The sequence below is a fragment of the Epinephelus fuscoguttatus genome, linkage group LG2, assembly GCF_011397635.1.
Source record: "Epinephelus fuscoguttatus linkage group LG2, E.fuscoguttatus.final_Chr_v1".
NCBI lineage: Eukaryota > Metazoa > Chordata > Actinopteri > Perciformes > Serranidae > Epinephelus > Epinephelus fuscoguttatus.
In genome coordinates, this window is record NC_064753.1 from 11,209,808 (window position 1) to 11,228,421 (window position 18,614).

At 40.6% G+C, this 18,614-nt stretch overlaps 1 protein-coding gene across 1 annotated transcript in view; it reads right to left on the reverse strand.

The window, feature by feature from the left end:
* adamts18 (ADAM metallopeptidase with thrombospondin type 1 motif, 18) overlaps positions 1–18,614 on the reverse strand; it is an 80,343-nt gene that overhangs the window by 23,425 nt on the left and 38,304 nt on the right. The window contains exons 13-17 of the mRNA XM_049592795.1: positions 15,516–15,688; positions 14,435–14,565; positions 11,748–11,871; positions 11,172–11,416; positions 1,201–1,321 (exon numbers count right to left, since the gene is read on the reverse strand). Of these exons, the coding sequence (XP_049448752.1) occupies positions 1,201–1,321; positions 11,172–11,416; positions 11,748–11,871; positions 14,435–14,565; positions 15,516–15,688 (794 nt within the window). The remainder of the gene's footprint in view (positions 1–1,200; positions 1,322–11,171; positions 11,417–11,747; positions 11,872–14,434; positions 14,566–15,515; positions 15,689–18,614) is intronic.

Sequence of the window (18,614 nt, forward strand, 5' to 3'; positions counted from 1 at the left end):
CTACTCCAGGAATAGTGCACAATACAAAAACACACTCAAACACACACGAAGAGGCAGATACAACATACACAAACACACAGATAAAATCTGACACGTGCACATAGAATACACACATGAACACACACTTTTTTCAACCTGTTTTTTATCAGGTTGTCTACATCCCCAAACAAGTTCACATTTCAGATCTTTTATACCACTTTAAACTGAATCTTCCACTGGAAGGTTGCATAGCTGCATTTGGTGGAATCCAGGGGTTATTTAACAATGCAGACTCATTGCGTAATCTAAATGCGTATGATGGGAGAAAATAGGGGCACTATGAGCAAACAGGTGTTTGTTGCCACACTGAATAGTGTCTCCCTCCATTGAGATTCACTAATTAACCTAACCTGCAAACTCTCTGGACTGTTGGAGGAAGACGCAGAAACTAGAAAACCCACGCTGACATGGGTATTTATGCAAAATCTGTAGGCCCCAGCCTGCCAGCGTGTTTGAATCCGTAACCCTCTTTCTGTGAGGCAACAATGCTAACCACTCCACCACCACCGTACCACCCTAGCAAGCAAATTAACAAAATAATCCATGATCCATAGCTTGTTTGAAGATGCTACTTTCCATGAATCTTGTAAAAGGGGTCTTAAGTTGAGGAAACAGCATTTTTTTTTTTTTTTTACAAAGAAAAAACTATAGATCAGAAATGTTTCATGCTAAGTAAACCTACTTTACCACTGCATATTGTACTTGTTTGTATGTTTTAACAGTGTGTTTTCATTTTTTATGCTGTAAGAGGAAAAGCTTTAAAGATGAGGAATAGTCAGTGTGTTTGTTCCTCTATCTCAGGTAACAGTGGCTTATATTACAGCAGTTAGACACCCTGTTTAATCCATTCCTTACTCTTTTGCTCTTATGTTTTTGGTTTTGGATAGACTACAAAATAACAACCTCCAAACTCTCTAAATACCAAGTATCGCTCTCGTTACAGCCCCAAATACACTGCTTTAACGTGTGGACAAATCCAAAGCTTTGCTGGCCTACCATGCCAAGTTACAATTGCTATGCAGTGACTGGTAACTGCCATTCAAGGGAAGAGTTTAGCAACCGGTCAATTTTTGCACACGATACATGAACACACACAAAAGTTCTTCTAGTTTCATCCCTAAAATAAACACATACAGACCAACATACAGCACACAGTCTCACCTCCAGCACAGGGAGCAGAGCAGTCAGAGCGCACCACACCCCAGCTGTAGTCGGGTTTCCTCTCAGTGCGAGGCAGCGTGTACTCCCACACCACACCCGGGTTCTTTCCTTGTAGGAGAATCTGTCAGGAAAGAAAACAGTGAGTCAGTAAGTTGTCACATGTTTGAATATAGTTTGTCTTTTAACCTTTTTCATCTGGTGGAAAGCACACTGAGCATCACCCTGTTTCATCAACATCAAATTTTAACCACTACATCCACTTTTTCCCATCTGCTCTACAGGTTTAAACAAGGAACCTTCCTCATCCAAATGTCCAGGCTGCCAGTATATAGGGAAGCACATCATGTTCACACATATCAAGGGTCAACAATTACAGAGAGAGCATTGCCTTGGTGGTTGTCAGTGTTCTTAATCGCTCATCTTCTCAGCCAGCTGCAACTAATTAATTATTAACTAATCATTACCAGTTAGCTTCTTATCATTTTCTGTCACAATGTATTGTTTGACTTATAAGATGTTAGGAAATAATGATAATTGTCCTTCACAACTGTTGCAAGGTGGCATCTTCAAATTGCTTATTTTGCCTGCCTGACAGACCGAAACTAAAACATATTCAGTGCTCCTGCAGATTCTTAAAAAGTCTTAAAGGCATTTAATTTATTAATCCAAAAATAAAACCGTAATTTGCTTTAACATTTTTTTAAAAAAATCTTTCAAAAGTCTAAAAAATGCTAAGACATGGGAAGTGCAATTTTAGGAATTGTTTTATTTTTATTATTTATTTTTAGGTTCCATTATAAAATCTCAAAATAATTGGTAGCATCTATTTTTTCTTTATAATTTACCAAATGCTTCTTGCATTAAACATCACACAGGACAGGATAGTGTAACCAACAAAACTCATATTTTTTTTCTGGCTGGGATGCTCAAAGCAGAGGATCCACTGTCTGCTAGCTAGCTGTCACTGTACCCTGAACGACATGGGGAATTGCAATTGCAATTCAATGAAAACTGTCTATTTCAGCAAGATTTCTCTGCATGGGTGAAACCAGTATGTGGCAATGCATACGAGACACTGCACTCAATGCAAAAGTTTTTCAAACTCTGCACAATGGGACTCAAGGCAGTGCAATCCCACATGCAGAGTGAGAAACATAAAATCGCCAAGAGAACTCGCCAACAAGTATTTTCCAATTCTGTTCTACCATCGTCTCCGCCACGCCTATTCCCCCATCTCTGATACCAGTGCCAGGGTCAGCAGCATTCAGGTGTACACCTACATAGAAAACATAGGTAGTGTGGTGTCTGAACACAGTGACAAAACACCAATTATACAAATCAAATGAGGGAGTAAGGGACCAATTCCAGGCAATGTTCCCAGACGCCTTAAATTTCATGTTGAAGGGCATTAAAAAAAATATGTCTTAAAAAATATATTAAATATAACTTGCCTTAAGCTGTGGGAACCCTGTATATGTCAATTAAAATTATGGATCTTCACATTTGAGAAGCTGGAAACAGCAAATGTTTTTCAGTTAATAAATGAATCATTTCAGCACTAGATTCACATTATCTCTGACTTCCAGACTGATCGGTGTACTGTAATTTCAAACTAACCAGGTCAACAGCAAACATAAACTGTCTTCCCCTACATACAGTATGATGTATACCCTCTTACTGAGCCAATCTGTAACAAAAATGTCACATTATTTTCCTTTGTATTTTGGTACAAGTCCAAAAGTCTATACAGTAAGTGCTACACTGTATAAAAAAAAGGTTCATGAAAGGAGAACAGAAACAAAAGACCCATCTGTTTTGGATTCCAGTACAGGAGACTAAAGGTAAGACCACTGACAACGTGGCAGCTCAATTTAGCCATTTAGGTCCCACTGAGCTGTTAGATCTACTACCCACTAACCAGAAGGTTCCAGAAACATTAAGGAGCGCTTTGTTTCCTCTCTAGTCCAAACTGGCTGACCACACTATTATAAGGTCATTTTATTTGGCCAGTACAGAGCACATATGAGGGACAATTTCCACTTTCTTTCAAGAGTTAGCTTTTTTTTTTGCCACATCCTTTACTCTGGCTGGTGATTCTGAGTTACCTTTGTCTGTACGGGAGATTTATTTGGACATTCAACTCAGGCAAAGACTAACAGAAGAATGAAAGCAGACATAACCATTACAGGAGAAGCATCAGGCTATCATTAAAGCAACCCCGTGAGGACTGCCATGGTGAAGAATTTTGTTAGAGGCACATTTACATAGTCAGCTCATAGTGTGTCATTTTAAACCATTTGAAAACACTGCACTGGACTGTGTTCAGTATAGTTATGTTTCTTTTACAGCCCACCTCGGTTTAGTTCAGGTTGGGTGGGTATTAATCTTTAATCCATTTGGCAAATTGAATTAAGTCCAAACTGTCAACAGCCATTCCAGTGCCTGAAAAACATATCAGGTCTATCAGTATCTGCAATAATGGACTTTGACAAGTGTATTTTCTTTGGGGTATATCCTAAAGCTAGAGGAATCTACCATCAACCATCCAACTTAAGAGAGCCAAGCACCTCCTGGGTCCGATCCACATTCAACAGTCCTGGGGCGCATCCACTGACTGGACCAATAACCTTCTGCTGCATGTTAACTGTTCCATGTGTATGGTCGGCCAAGCTCCAGACAGGAGGCAAAAGGAGATTACGTTTATGTGGAGAGGAGCGAGGAGCTCTCTAATGTTAAACAAACACATCTAGATATGTTGGTACAATATACAGATGTGTGAACAGCTGGGAGAATGTAATAAATGTGAGGAAAAGATACTTCCTGAGGTGAAAGAGACAGGTGCATACCAGTGGAGTTAGATATTGTAGTTTGGTGTGCTAATTTGGCCAGCTCACCAACAATAGTTGTTTGATTGCCGCAATTTGAGTCAAAAATCGCACTCTGTCTTTGAGTCTTAACTCAGACATAATACCTGATTTTAGGTTTGGTGTGACTTCCACTTTTTTGTGGATATAATCATCTTAAATAAACATCCATAAGTCTGCTCAGAAAAAAAAGAAATCCTCATATTTTTAAGTTTTTGTCAATGTCAGAGTAATTCAGTGATAGTTGTCAGCACATCCATGGGCACACTGCCAACAGGAGCTGCTTATAGCTAATTTGGCCTACTTTCAATGGTGCCAATTTGACAACATTCCATCAAAAATAGACTCAGAATACAAAGCTCAAGCTGTAGGCAACTCACTGAATCCATGGCAACAGTATACTTCCTGTTTACATCCCCCAAAGCATGAAGTGTAGTTTGAGGTATGGGGTGTGCATGGGGTGGGGGCCACAGTTTTTGTGATTTTGACTGCAGAGGGGCGCACATGTCAGACTTTAAAAACCCCTGCACTCAAACAAGCTTGCCTGCTTATGTTATCTTTTTTTCTGCAGGGGTGTCATTCAAAAGTCAGCCAAAGCTTTCGTTTAATCACACTGAGTTAGGCCTGCATGCTAAAACCTGCTGTGCATATTATTCTGCACTGATAAGAGAATCACTTAAGTCAACTCTGAAATCAAGTGCAGACACAGATTTGACCACCAAGCACTGGTAACAGACACTGGAGCCAAATGTTTGCATAATTTCACATCATGCTGACACTTAAAGAACTGTCTCTAATGGAGTACATTATTTTCCAATACATAACCATCATACATCACCATCAGCTGCTAGCTACCCAGGTCCTGATCTTTTTATAGTCAATGCTTTTTCCCTGCTGTTTAATAAACAAACCTCAGCTTAAACCAGGTTAAACCAAATCTTAAAAAAAGTTCTGTCTAATATGTCTCCCAGTTAAATGCAAAACTTCATTCTGTCTTATCAGAGTGCTACTGTTCTTCCTCTCTTACCCTCTGTAATGGCCAACATCCACAAATCAAACTGAGGTTTAACATTTGCACACTCATTGTCTCAGACTGTGCACCGCCTAAACTTGAGGGTGTCTAGCCTAAAATATTGAAATTGTGGCCCTGGCCTCTTTTAAACTGCATAGGAATCGGCGACACTTTAACACCCACAATCCCTTTGCTGATGCTAACCACCCAAACCAAACCCAAACCCACTGCCATGAAGCAACTACCACCACTAACCACACCAGGACTTTGTGCTTATCCAAGCAAACCAACTCTCACCAACATTCCTGCTCCTTCGCCAAACAACCACCAATAATGTGAACCAGCAGCTATAAAAACAACATTCAGCAAGATTTTTTTTTAATCCCTTTAATAGAGGACCTACACAACATTGAAGCCTTGAAGCTTTCTAAATAACTGATCTTTCTTTCCTAAGCCATTCGCAATGTTGAATACACCCAACCAACCACAGCGTTAACATTGTCTCGGAGAAGAGACGCTAACTTTTAAATAATAATTTCAGACATATCCTAACCTGTCTCCTCTCCGGTTATTCAGTCTAGGACAACTGCCGCCAACGCTCATCCCCTGACTGACAACTAAACACCTGAACCAATAAGAAAAATATAAACAAATAAAACCAAAATCCCACAACTTTCAGCAAATCAGCCGCAATAGCAACAGTGACTTCACGCTTGCTCCCACTTCATGGACAGAACTCACACTGACCCTGTGAACACTTTGGTAGTCAAAGCAAATAACAGCAGCAGCAAAATACTGCCTTGATATTAATGACAACACATATAAATCTACTAAAGCTCTACCGCCAGCAAATAAATGAGCTTTATCTGATCTGACAACACAAACTACTTTTAACAGGAATTGCATGTAGAGAAAGAGTGCAACAGTAACCTCTGTCACTTAGAGTTTACATGCAAATTAATAATTTGATGAAACAGATTCAACATCATTGGTTCCCATCTACCAAACATCAGTGATCTCTTGGGGTGCCTGCCAAGGGCCCAAAGAATACTAAAAGACAATATCCACTCTAACAATAGCCTGTTCACCGTGCTGCCATCTGGCTAGCGATACAGGAGTATATGCTGTTGTACCAGGAGACCACGGACTTTCTTCTTTTCCCAGGCTGTAAGACTCTTCAACACTGTACTACACCAGAAAAAAAATTCTTGTGTAGCATGAAGGGACTACAGTACAATTTGCATTCTGTTGTGCAACTCTGTAATGCAGAATTACAATAACTGAACCCTGAACTTGAACCTTCTTTTTGGGAACATTCTGGTCTAGTTTCAAGCTAAAAATTAACAATGAACAATATGTTTTTCCCTATACTACAGTATATCCCCGTTCTTCTTCTACTTAACATAGAAGTCACAATATTACAGTCCTATAACTTAGGTCATTGCGACCAGTTTTCATTATTATCAGTTTGGCATGGCGACCATTTCTAAATACTACATTGCCAATGATTCTCAATGTTGTTTCAATGGAAAAGACACCAGTCAGAGGTGTGAATAAGAGCTGTATTCACTGCTTTGTGATTGCAGTTGGAAACTATAGCTGCAGGCTGTATTATCTGTTTTCTTAACACCACAGCAGTTTCTTGCCAAAATGCTCCTGTATCTTTGACTTTTTTGTCAAAGAACCAGATGTTTTCTTATGCAGTTGTTAGTCTTTGGGACTTAACTTTAACTTTAACTGAGCAAGTTCATGCCTGTCCAAGCTTCAGATATGCTTCAGCCATGAGCCACATAACATTGTCTTTGGGATGAGTTAATGGGACGTTTACTCCCAGAACCTGTGATGCCCCGAGAGAGCTCCTCGCACTTTGTAGTGATATTCAGTGTGCATAAAAAACTCCTCAGGCAAGGACAATGTTGTTGTGGCTAGATGAAACCGAAGTCAATTAGTTATAAATTGATTAATGGAAAAACAGTTTAAAAATCTGACCTTAACTAAAAAAGGCTTATAAGTTTGACAGATCAAAATAGCCATGTTTTTCAAATGTGCATTTGCATTTAGAATAATTCTAAATTCTTGCTGTGGAATAAAAATAAGACATTTAAAGTTTCTTTTTCAACATGGTTTAACATGGTGGTGAAATAGTTATATGCTGTGCACACTTGACTTAAGTTATCCTGTTTTTGGGAGTGTCAGAGTTGGAGCAAATACTGGCTTCCCCTGAATGGCTATTTTTTCTCATATGGTTACATGTATTTACTTGTGTTATTTTGGTTCATAGAAAAGTCCGTATATATTGAAAGAAACATATATTTCTTGAAGCAAGGTTTCAGGATAATGTGCCTGCCAAGCTCACGTTGCATGATTGATGGGAGTCTATCTTCCTACATCAGACCACAGAGTGTCTTGGTTTTCACAGCGCGACCACCACACCACTCATCAAGTCAGATGAGATGATGATGAATTAGAATGCAGCAGACACAGATATCAGTCTCACTTGTGGACTCACAGTGCTTTGCCCTGGACTGGCATGACCTCGCCTCACCATACCACAAGAATGTCAGTTTAGGGGGAATAATCCTCCTTGGTATCCACTGAGACCTCAGCCATATGTTCCTCCTGCTCTTGTTAGCTAGGTCTCCCCACCAGCTGAGCAGCTGTACAGATGTGAACACCTTGTCACAGTTTGCGCTCACACTCCTCAGTATGTTTTTTTTCTCTGAGTGGTTCAAGCTGAGTAAGGGTCTGTGAGTGATCGGTGCATTTACCCTCCCCCATGTTCTCTCTCACTTTCTCTGTGACAGCGCCAGTTAAGTAGAATGTGTGAAACAGATGAAGATCAGCAATGGAAAAAAAAAAACCTGACTCGCTTTCCTTCATTTGGCTCTTTTCATTTGCAGTTAAAGTCTCTTTGCCCTGACCTTAGCTTCTCACATCCAAAGAGTTCAATTGCAGAATTCTTAATCTTTTAATCTCACTCTCCCCCTCTCCCCATCCTTCTCTCTCTATCAACCTCTTTCTCCTTTTTGTAATTACAGGACATACTTATAGAGATTATGCTCGTGTCATCTGCAGATCTGCAGCATGCTACCGCTGAGCACGCTGCTGGACAGATGTATGACTGAGACACACAGACAAGCAGGAGGAGCACTGTCAGACTTAGTAAAGTCTCTGCTCTAAAGAATATTTAGAACTATTTAAACTTAGGTCTTGGGTCACTCTTCTGTACTCTGCAAACTAAATGGTGGGAATGCAATGACCACAAAGTAAGTGGTGGGAATATGGTGACTTCAGTACCATGAAGTATGACAGGGCAAGACATACAAATGGTCTGACAATCAGATGGTTGTGAATAAACCCACAGTTAGTTTGGCCCAATTATCTAAACCACTTGATTTTGTAAGTAAAACCAAAAGAGAGTGCAACCGAGATTGTCCCTAATGATCTCTCACAGAGACCTGTGTGCATGTACAACAAAGTCCTGCAGGTCAAACGTGAAACAGAAAGTGGTCTGCACACTTGGTATTTATAACAGACAATTATACTGTTTGCTTTGGATTCCTCTTCCACGTAAGTCTGACTAGCCTCTTAGCTTCTTGATAAAAACACTGCTCGTGTTTTGTGCCCCATCTGAGATTCTGGCTCTGTCATCATGTTCCCCGAACTCAGCAATTACCTGGGTGACAACAGTCTCATTACCAATAGGTACAAAGGCCGAACGTACAAGTAAGTCTACAGCTATGCTCGAGGCTCTGTGAGACTGCACTTAGACACAGTGGTTCTTGTTATTCATCTTTCTTTAGTGTATTAGCACGCTACCACTCATTAATCAGCATTACCCACAAAGTTCAGCCAAGGCAGACGGGAATGTCATTTGTTTTGCAGTTACTTCATTATAAACCAAAGAGGTCTGGGAAGCATAAATGTTTGTACAAAGCGTTGTGCTTATCCACCCAGTAAGTGTTGAGATATTTCTCAGCATAAGTGAAGAGTCAGTGGCTCTCCAAAGTCATTAGGATTCATCCTCTGGGCACCATGAATGTTTGTACAAAATTTCATGGCAATCCATACAAGAGCGGTTGAGATATTTCAGTCTGGACCAAAGTGCTGGATCAACCAACTGTCAGACATGCTGACATTTCCATCCCTACAGCCAATCCGCCAGAGTGCTAAAAATAAGTTTCCTTTTTAAAAAATTAAAAATAAAAACTGAATTATCCCTACATCTAACCATGCTCAGTGAAAGCAAAATTGTGGCATTCCAGAATGCAAAAATTGCTTAAGTAGAAGTTGCTAAGAAAAATCATAAAATCTATCTTGCAACCTCTTCTGGGAATGACAATATTAGATTGTTGTTACTAGTCTGCATGTCTGCAAGCATTTGTCTTGCCAAAGGAAACAACAATGGGCTGATCAAACGCCAACTACAGCAGCTACTCCTCTAAACTGCCCACAAACAAAAGTCTCTTTTCTAAAATAACTACAAAAACATTCAGACATTTCCTGATGGCCAAACAAGTGACCAGCCAAGCACTTTAGAAATTTCACACTGGTGTTCCTCCTGGATTCACAGGCCACTCATTCCTGCTTCAACCACAGGATTTCAGTAGCCCAAGGGACTGAGTTGAGACTAGCTTTTACATGACTACCACTTCACCCATGTTGGAAGAGGGAAAAAACTCTTCCCTTCACCTGGTTTCCACTTCTGTTTCCACGCCTAAGGTTCAGAGTTCAAGAGAAAATAAATGCTTTTGCTGACAAAGTTATGTGAGAAGAACATCCCACACATCCCAGCACCATTCACTTAAGTCATATGGATAATGACTCGGCCACTTGTGGAATATTAGTTTTGCTCTCAGGAGGATACGCCTGTCCAGCATCACATTCTGCTGCTTCAGGACGGGTAAAGACTCGCCCTCCCTTCCAAGCTCTGGTTTCTGACACGCCACTGATTACAAACGTGGGGCAAAAAAAAAAAAAAAAAAAAAAAAAAGGGAACCACCAGCTCATAAATCACCTCCTATGCTATGCAGAACATCTCACTTCAAGCAACCATCTGATTTTATACTTTTCATCCCCGCCTCTTAACGGGCAGTTGACTTAGGGATTTTTCTCGCTCTATTAGCTGCAAATCACATGGCTGCAACAAAGCACTTTTGAGATCAGTGGACATGGGGGCCACATCCATGGCTTTGAGTATGTGTATGTGGACAAACACGTGACTGGGTGACACTGGAGCCAGCAGTACCAAGAAACTGTACTGCGTATAAACAAGAGGCAGGCTTCTGCCATGTGAGACTGAGCTGAATAGTGAAAGTGGCACAAAGGCTGATTTAGACTAATTGCGCCACATCTCCCTTTTCCCTGTCTGCTTTATTGTCCTTGTCATTATATTGATGCTTTAAGGATTGGTTAAACAAATTTACACAAAACATATTTTCTCACTTACCCTTAGCCTAACCCCTAACCCCTAACTCCCTAGCCCCTAACTTGTATCTGATCACGCACTGACATGTTTTGACTGTGCTCATACAGAATGCAATGTCGTTTTTAAAAGTGCTTTAATTTCATATACTGTACAGTCCTAAATTTGCCCTTGGGTGGCACAGATTGAGGAGAGGTGGTGATTATTGAGCTTTCTGTCTTAAACTAACATTGACAGTGTGCTCTGGATGAAACAACCATTTAAACTGTTGGCTTTGATTTTAATTAATCCTAGATATGTCTTCTTCTGCTGCTTTTAATCCTTTTGTTCTCTTTCTTTCACTCATAAAGAAGACAGCTCTGCACAGGATCGACTGTTTTAAGGCCCTAAAAGCTGAAGATTCTTCTGATTAAAGTCTTCCATGCCACCCACCCATCCCCAGATCATCCCTGACGTAACCAATCAACAAACACAATTAATCCCCCACAGAAGCATTTCAGACAGTTACAACCACCCCTTTTTTCCCTACTACCCAAACCTCTTTTTTTCCATCTAAGCCTATTCATATCCAGACGTAAGAAGAAGAAAAAAAAGAGGCGCGGCAGCTCTGCCAGGGACCCTGTCACTGTCAATTGCCACAAACGGACATCACCCGGCAGAGGCGGCTTACTTCAAACACCAGCGTCTCATTAGTAGGTCCAGCAGCATAAAGGCTCTCCGGCTTGTTGAAAGAGCGCTGGTAGTCGAACACAGTCCCACCAAAGTGGAACTTCCCTGGCCAGTCCACAGTCCATTCCCCGGTCAGGTAGTACTTCCTCTTCAAGGAGCGGACAGCCAGGTAGCTGGTGGAGACCTCCATTTCCTGAATGCGAATGCTTCGTGCTCCAGCTGGGACTGTCACCATGGAGTAATACTCTGGGGAAAAAAATACAGGGAAAGAAGGAAAGTCAAGGCTGAATCATGACTAGATATTTACTGTTCTCTAATTCTTATGTCATGTTTAATCATAATCCAGCTATCCAAACACACAAACACCATCATCTCTGCTTTACCTCATCATCAACTTTATCTCTGGTCCATGTGTATTACTGCACAGGGATGAAGTGAATCCGTCCATTATGAAGTGGGATTAGATGGTTTTTCAATGTTCTTGTTTGTCCGCTTAAGTCTCTCTTTGTCCTTGCAGAAGGACTCAGTTTATTCTTGCTAACATGCACAGACAGCCTACAAACAAAGACAAGCTTACCGTTAGCCCTGTGTTGAAGGGTGTATTGGCCCTTGAAGAACTTGCAAGTGGAGTTGTCTCCCTTGCAGATTCCACAGGCATCCAGAGAGGCCTTGGAGCCCAGTATCTGGTCACAGCCTACTGCCTGCACACACACACACACACACACACACACACACACACTGCATCAGTGTGGACAGAACTAGGATTGTGAGGAATAAACTAAAAATTTCCAAAATCCGGGGGTGACTGTTAGTGCATTGGTTTTAAATTGGGTGTTTTATGTAACTATTGCACCTGGACCTGGATTACAATATGAATCACAATATGGATGCAGCATTACTCTTAAAATTAGATGAAGTATAGGGAACAGATTGATATGCAGTCAAATGGAGACATTATAGTTATTTGGTTCTAAGAAATACCAAAAAACTGTCAAAATACTGGAACCCCATAACAGTTCATTAGCCAGGTTTTTAATACCTGCTTGCACGCATTTTTCTTCAGCATTGAACATACTGAGGTCAATTCCTGCTGAGAAAAACAACAACCTTTTTTACTATTATGCCTTTGTGCATGCTAAAAGCCATTAGATGACATATTGGCAAGAACTGCTCCTTAAAGGGCTGCAAGTAAGGCAAGCAACATGAATGCTTTCGACAACTAGACAGGTTTTACACAAATCCCCAGTTTAACCCAATTATCTAAATCTCTTAAGTAAAACTGAAAGTGAACACACCCAAAATGTCCACTGCAATCATGTTTGCACTGCAGTAGGTCAAGGAATTGGCTGCATAAGATTTAATAAACATTTGAACTTTTTCCAACGTTTGCCTTCTTTGTGAGGCAGGTGTTGCAACTGCAAAGCCTGGACATCCACACCGTGATATATAACAGTAATTATTATTTTTTTTTTTTTTAAACTGAATCAGGTGTACCAGAGGTGTATTCCAGAAAGCAGGTTTAGTGAAAACCCTAAATTTATTAACCCTAAGATGAGGGAAACTTTGTTTTTTTTCCCATTCCAGAAAGACAGATAACTTTAACCCTGAGTCAGTTACTGTAGTAACTCTGTGAACCTGACCTGCTTGCTGGCAAGTTTTCTTCAACAAACCCTGAGTCTCTCTCTGTCTCCTCCCTCTGACACAACCAGACATGCTGTTTATTTCCTCACTGATTCAGTCCGTATCAAAGCGCATATTGAAGCTTACTGTGTGTCAGAATCCAAATCCTGGTTGGATAGCTGTTTGTTATTAAGAAATATCTTAAGTTACCGTTCATCATTTGATTGGTCACACTGATGGAAGATAATTCCTCTAATAGTGGAGATTATATATTAATATTTCTGAATGAGCAGGGTTGTTGAGCAGCTGCAGAATGTAGTTTGAAACTGAGTTTGTGAAATCGACTGTGTATAGTCATAAACTGAACATGTTTTAACAGCATTTCAGTGACAATGTTTAATTTTAAGCTTCACTTGTTGAAGTAGCTAAAATAAAGCCGATGAATGCTGTTGAGCCAGAGATCCAAATAGATGTCGAAACTTTAAAATCTACCATATTTCAACCTTGACATCTTTTCAATTGCAAAATAGAAACCACATCATCACTGGATCAGATTGTGAGCTACAATCATGTCTCCATGTCTTTGATTTATATGTTTTTAAAACCTTCAGCTACAGTTTTAATTTTCAGTTTCTGGCCCCTGTGTTTTGTCCCTATCAGATAAAATTTTAAAATTTATTTAAAATTTAATGTTGGCTTTGGCCTAATGATGGACAACATGAAACTTTTCCTCGCTCTGACTCTTTTTTTAAGCTAAATATGCATAGTCTGCATATACATGCATTAATAGCCCTGTGTCCACTGGATTAAAATGGAGGCTATGCCTTTTATATACCTGTTGCTATGGTCAATTATAGTATTGAAGCTCCATTGATGGTAGCTTTTTTTAATTCACCAAGCACAAGTTTAACTCAGGGAACATACACAGAGTTTATTGACCTGACTGATCAGCTGTTCTGGAACCGAAAACCTCAGTTTTCCATCTCACCGTTCATCAACTCAGAGTTCAGGGTTAGACACACAGTTTGTTAAACCTGCTTTCTGGAATGGACCCCTGGATCACATAGAGGCAAATATTTAGTGAAAGCATCTATGACCTGATGCACCTTCCTCCTTAAATCTACTTTTGAAAACACTTAAGAGAGACCAGCTCCCCAAGACCCAAATCAGTCTGCAAAAGATTCCAAGCCTCAGGGGCAGCATACCTCAAAGCCATTTTTGGAGACAGATAGTAAGAGTGGGTCTGCCGAATATGTCAAAGTGTGTAGACGGTAGCTTCCAACATTTTTCAGATGGATAAATTTACATAAGTAAAGAAGTAGCAAGTTACAATTTGCCTTATAAATAAGGTCATGCAAGTGATGAAGTCCACAGATGGACAATGCAGGCCAGCCAACCCTAGCATACAGGGAGCAGTGGTGAGTGGGTTCCTTAAGATTTGTAATGAACCTCAGTGCTCTCTGGTATACAATATCTAAGGAGTAAAGGCAATAAGACGATGCATGCATATATAAGCATCACCAGTTTCCTGTGTACTGTCATGTCAAATCTGATGTCACATAACATTTTTCTGCCACAAGGAAAAATAATGTCCATGAGGAAAGTTTTACTGTGCAGCACAGTGAATCCATACAGATAATGTACCTCACACACTCCATCAATGCAGACATCTCCTTTGTGGTCGGAGCAGGAGGTGCCATCTTTGACCTTGCTGGACATGGCGAAGAAGAAGTCAAAGTCTTCTGCAATGCAGTACAGCTTACAGATGTCTTCATCTGCACACAGAGCATACAAATGCAGTCAGTAACACTATTACAAAAGGTAGCATCAGTGAAAAGTGCAAATTGTTGTGGGGATGACTCTTAATGTTACTGATTCACCAGAGTTCTTCTATGACCTGGTGAAGGTAAAGTTACCGTGGCTACTGTACTGCAACCTGTTACACACACACTATGTACAGCTCCTACTGAGGCTGAATTGGAAAAGATGGAAACTGACTATGAATGCACCCAGGGGTATTCATGTGGGGCTACAGGTTTACTTTGTGGTTCAGATCAGTTATCACAGACAAGTCTCTACAGCCGTCTTTGATTAAAATAAATGACGGTGAAGGTGACTTGGCCCAAGGTCCCAGAAGGCAGTTCAGAATCTGTTCCTCTCTACATCACCTCCCATTCATCAACAGCTTAAACAGGTCCGGGACGACGGCCAAACACGCTACTCTCCTTCATTGCACTCTCTCTCTCCCTTTCTCCCTCGCTCTGTGTAACAAAGCTGGCCCGTAGGCTTCTTTTTTAAATCTATCCCCACTATGTCAGGGGGTGCAGGTGGCTACATGTCTCCCATGCACATTACACAGAGTGATCGTTTCCTCCAGCTTTTTGGCCCTAATCATTGCAGCAGTAAATAGAGGTTGCATTACAGAAACACTTTATAAAAAAAAAAAAAAGATTAGGACAAGCAGAGCAAAGAATGAAAAGATCTACAGAATTAAGACAAGAAAAAGCTTGCCCTAAGCAATCTGCAATTTTCTGTGTATTTAGCTGTGCTATGTTCTTTGAACAATGAGATTTCTTTGCCTGTGCATTATGTGCCAATAATACAGTAAAGATGTCTTTATAAACGTCCAAAACATCCTCACAGCAAATTATGCATTAAACATAAACTCACCACAGGACTAAACAGACTTTGTACATTGTTGGGTTATATCAACTGATCACCTTACCATCCACTTTGGTGTAGGGCTTCCACTTGTAGTACCAGCCCCTGAAGGGCTTGCTATTGTACTCAGCGCACTGCTGGGCCCGGAAGTCCACAGCGTTAAGAGGGCACGGCCGAGTGTTACACAGCTGGTTGAGACGGCTGGAGCCTGAACAAAATTTACCATTGTTCTGTGGCCTGGGTGTAAGACAAGACAAGACAAGACAGAGAAGTAGTAGTAGTAGAAGAAAAAGAAGAAGAAGAAGAAGAGAGACAAAGAAAAAATATTTACAGATGTGAAATATCCTCTTTGTTTCATTTCAACTCTTCTACCTTTGTATCAATAAGCAGGGTTGTAGTCAAGACCACCTAAACCAAGACCAAGCTATGGCTGAGACCAGAGTGTACCAAGACGAGACCAAAACTCTGAAGGGATGAAATCGAGTCAAGGGCAAGACCAGACCAGTGCGAGTCCCTCACTGCATGACATATTTACATTAAAATGTGGAACATGCAACCGAGACAAACGCCTGTAAAGATGCCGTCAAGTTCGAGACAAGATCCAAGACCTTCAAAAAGTTGTCTTGAGTACGCTCTTGAGACCAAGTACGATCACGAGTACCACAACACTGTCTGTTAACAATGCACATATGCTGTGCAGAACTGTACTCGTGCCTGTACTACACATACTCTACTTCCTTCAGTTCAAATATAAAGATACACTTGTGTGATTAAAGGTACCCTGTGGAGTTTTTGAACACTTGTAGTGCTATGGAGCCACGTTTTTACATGTGGGTCTTCATTTTGTTTTCATCGGCTAGAACATACAACAGTGTGGGCAACATAATACACTCCTGTCAGTTCCACACCATTCAACTGATGAACAAGTGGAGGTGACAACACGCAAGGCAGTGAAGAAGAAGAAGAAGAAGAAGAAGAAGAAGACTGCAAGCTAGTAAACATTGATGTAAACAAGGACTCAGTTCCAAAGTCCCTCATACGCATCCACATCCACATCCACATCCACACTGATACATTGTCATTTTAAAATGCTGTTTTAAAAGGTCCATTGTACCACGCCTGAAAAGGCATATCTAGATTGTCTGCTCTGTGGTTGGTTGCTTAGTTAGAGGAAATGCTATAGAGATGGCAAAAAGTAAGACCGGAGATTTCCTTGCTTAGACCAATAAAGAGGTGGAACTGTTACTGAAAGTAACACATGTGCATAAGGTGGTCAGTGTGGCGGAAGAGTGGGAGTTATTGCAAAGCAAATACAGTAACATATCAGAGCGTTACCAACTAGGAGCATTATCCATCGCCAGAAAAAGACATAGCTGTGGGAAGGAAGTACCCACCCAAGAAGATCGAAGTCAGGAAAGGTAAGTTGACCTAGCTTTACACATTGTGACCAAGGAGACACAATCAGGGAGTGAAGATGGGTATTTGCATCATTGTTTTCAAAAGTCTTCATTTCCACCTGCTCAGACTAAAAGGCAACCCCAACATTTTCAAATTAATATGGGGTCAGCAGCGTTTTCAAAGGTCTCCATTTTAGGGGTTCCAAAAGGTCGGAGTAGTGGGGACGCTAGGCGTAAATATAGCAATAGTTATGTGTTTTAAAATTATTAGTGTGGATGTAACCCTAGACATAGAACCTTCACAGACTTTTAACAACATAACCTTCATCATGTTGAACCAAATCAAAATAGAGGTCACCATAATAAGACAAGTAAGCACACATATGTACATAACATTGGTTACTAATGTGTGAACAATATTTAAAGGTCATATCATCTTTCCAACTCCCTCCATGTTTTTGTTCATTATCTGATTCTCATTGTCGCTGCTGTTTTGCAGACTTGTTGAAAGTGTGTATAAAGAGTTCAGCAAGACAATCAGAGAGTCCTCAAACACTTGCCAAAGTAAAGTTTTAAAAAACTGCAAATGTTTAATGAGGAGGAACATGCATTCATTTGTTTTTAGAGAACTTTTAGAAAACAGGGCAGCTTTAAAGCTTCGCGGGGCAACTTCACACATCTCGCAATCAGTGTGACTGATGAGCCAAGACAAATTCTTTCAGAGCATAATAAAATCCAAGATATTATCAGAGAAGTGTCTCTTACATTTTCCTTCATCCATGACAAATGTGCTGCCTTAATTCATCAAAATGACACCATCTTATCTGTCAGTATGGTGTCAGCCCTGATCAATGTGTAAATTAGAGTTTTAATCAGGATTAAAGACCATGTTGGTTTAAAATAGGACTGTCAAAGAGAAGTTTGCATGCTATGTCTGATGTCTCCTCAGCATACCAAATCAACACTTCTCTAACCACACGGGAACAGCTGGTACACAACATAAACAGGTAATGGAGCTTTAATATGCCATTAAAAGGATAAAAGCAATCACCACTTGTTAGAAAAAGACAAGCAAAGTCTTGATATTTAGTAAACATTAGAGTGCCATGTCTGACTTCTCAGGCTTTCTAGACTCCTGCCAGGCATTCCAACACAACCACCAGCAGAGAAAATTGAGTTTAGCTATTTACCAAAGTGGTCTGCGCACACACAGACTCTCTCTCACACACACTCACAGACTGGGGAACCATGCTGATCAAACAAGTCTAATAAAGACAATTCCCTAAGTGTTAAAACATAATGAAACCCTTTGGAAAAGGAACTGAAAAAAGTGCATTACAGAAAACAGTAAACACCAGCAGGAGAAGGCAACTAGAGGCATATTTCTTTGAATCTCCTTCACCAAAGCAACATTATTGAAAATGTCTGCATTAAATGAATGTTAGCAACAATCAGAAGCAAAACAGCATGTTGCTTCACTGCATTTTTATTTCACTCCAAGCGTTCGTCCCCTCCATTCAGATCTGGACTCAATCAAACAGTGACTTAGCTGCCAAGAGTGATGGAGCTCTATTCAAGGTGTGTGTGTATGTGTGTAAATGTGCTCAGTGCCGATCTCGCTTCCCTTGGTGAGGGGGGGATTGGCCCAGGTTTTTGTAGGCCTGATCCTATTAAGACTTAGCGGCAGACAAATGCAGCCCATATGGTAATGTGCTTACGGCAGGCTAGTGGGGGACTACACTGTATACTCCGTCAGTCAAGGCCCT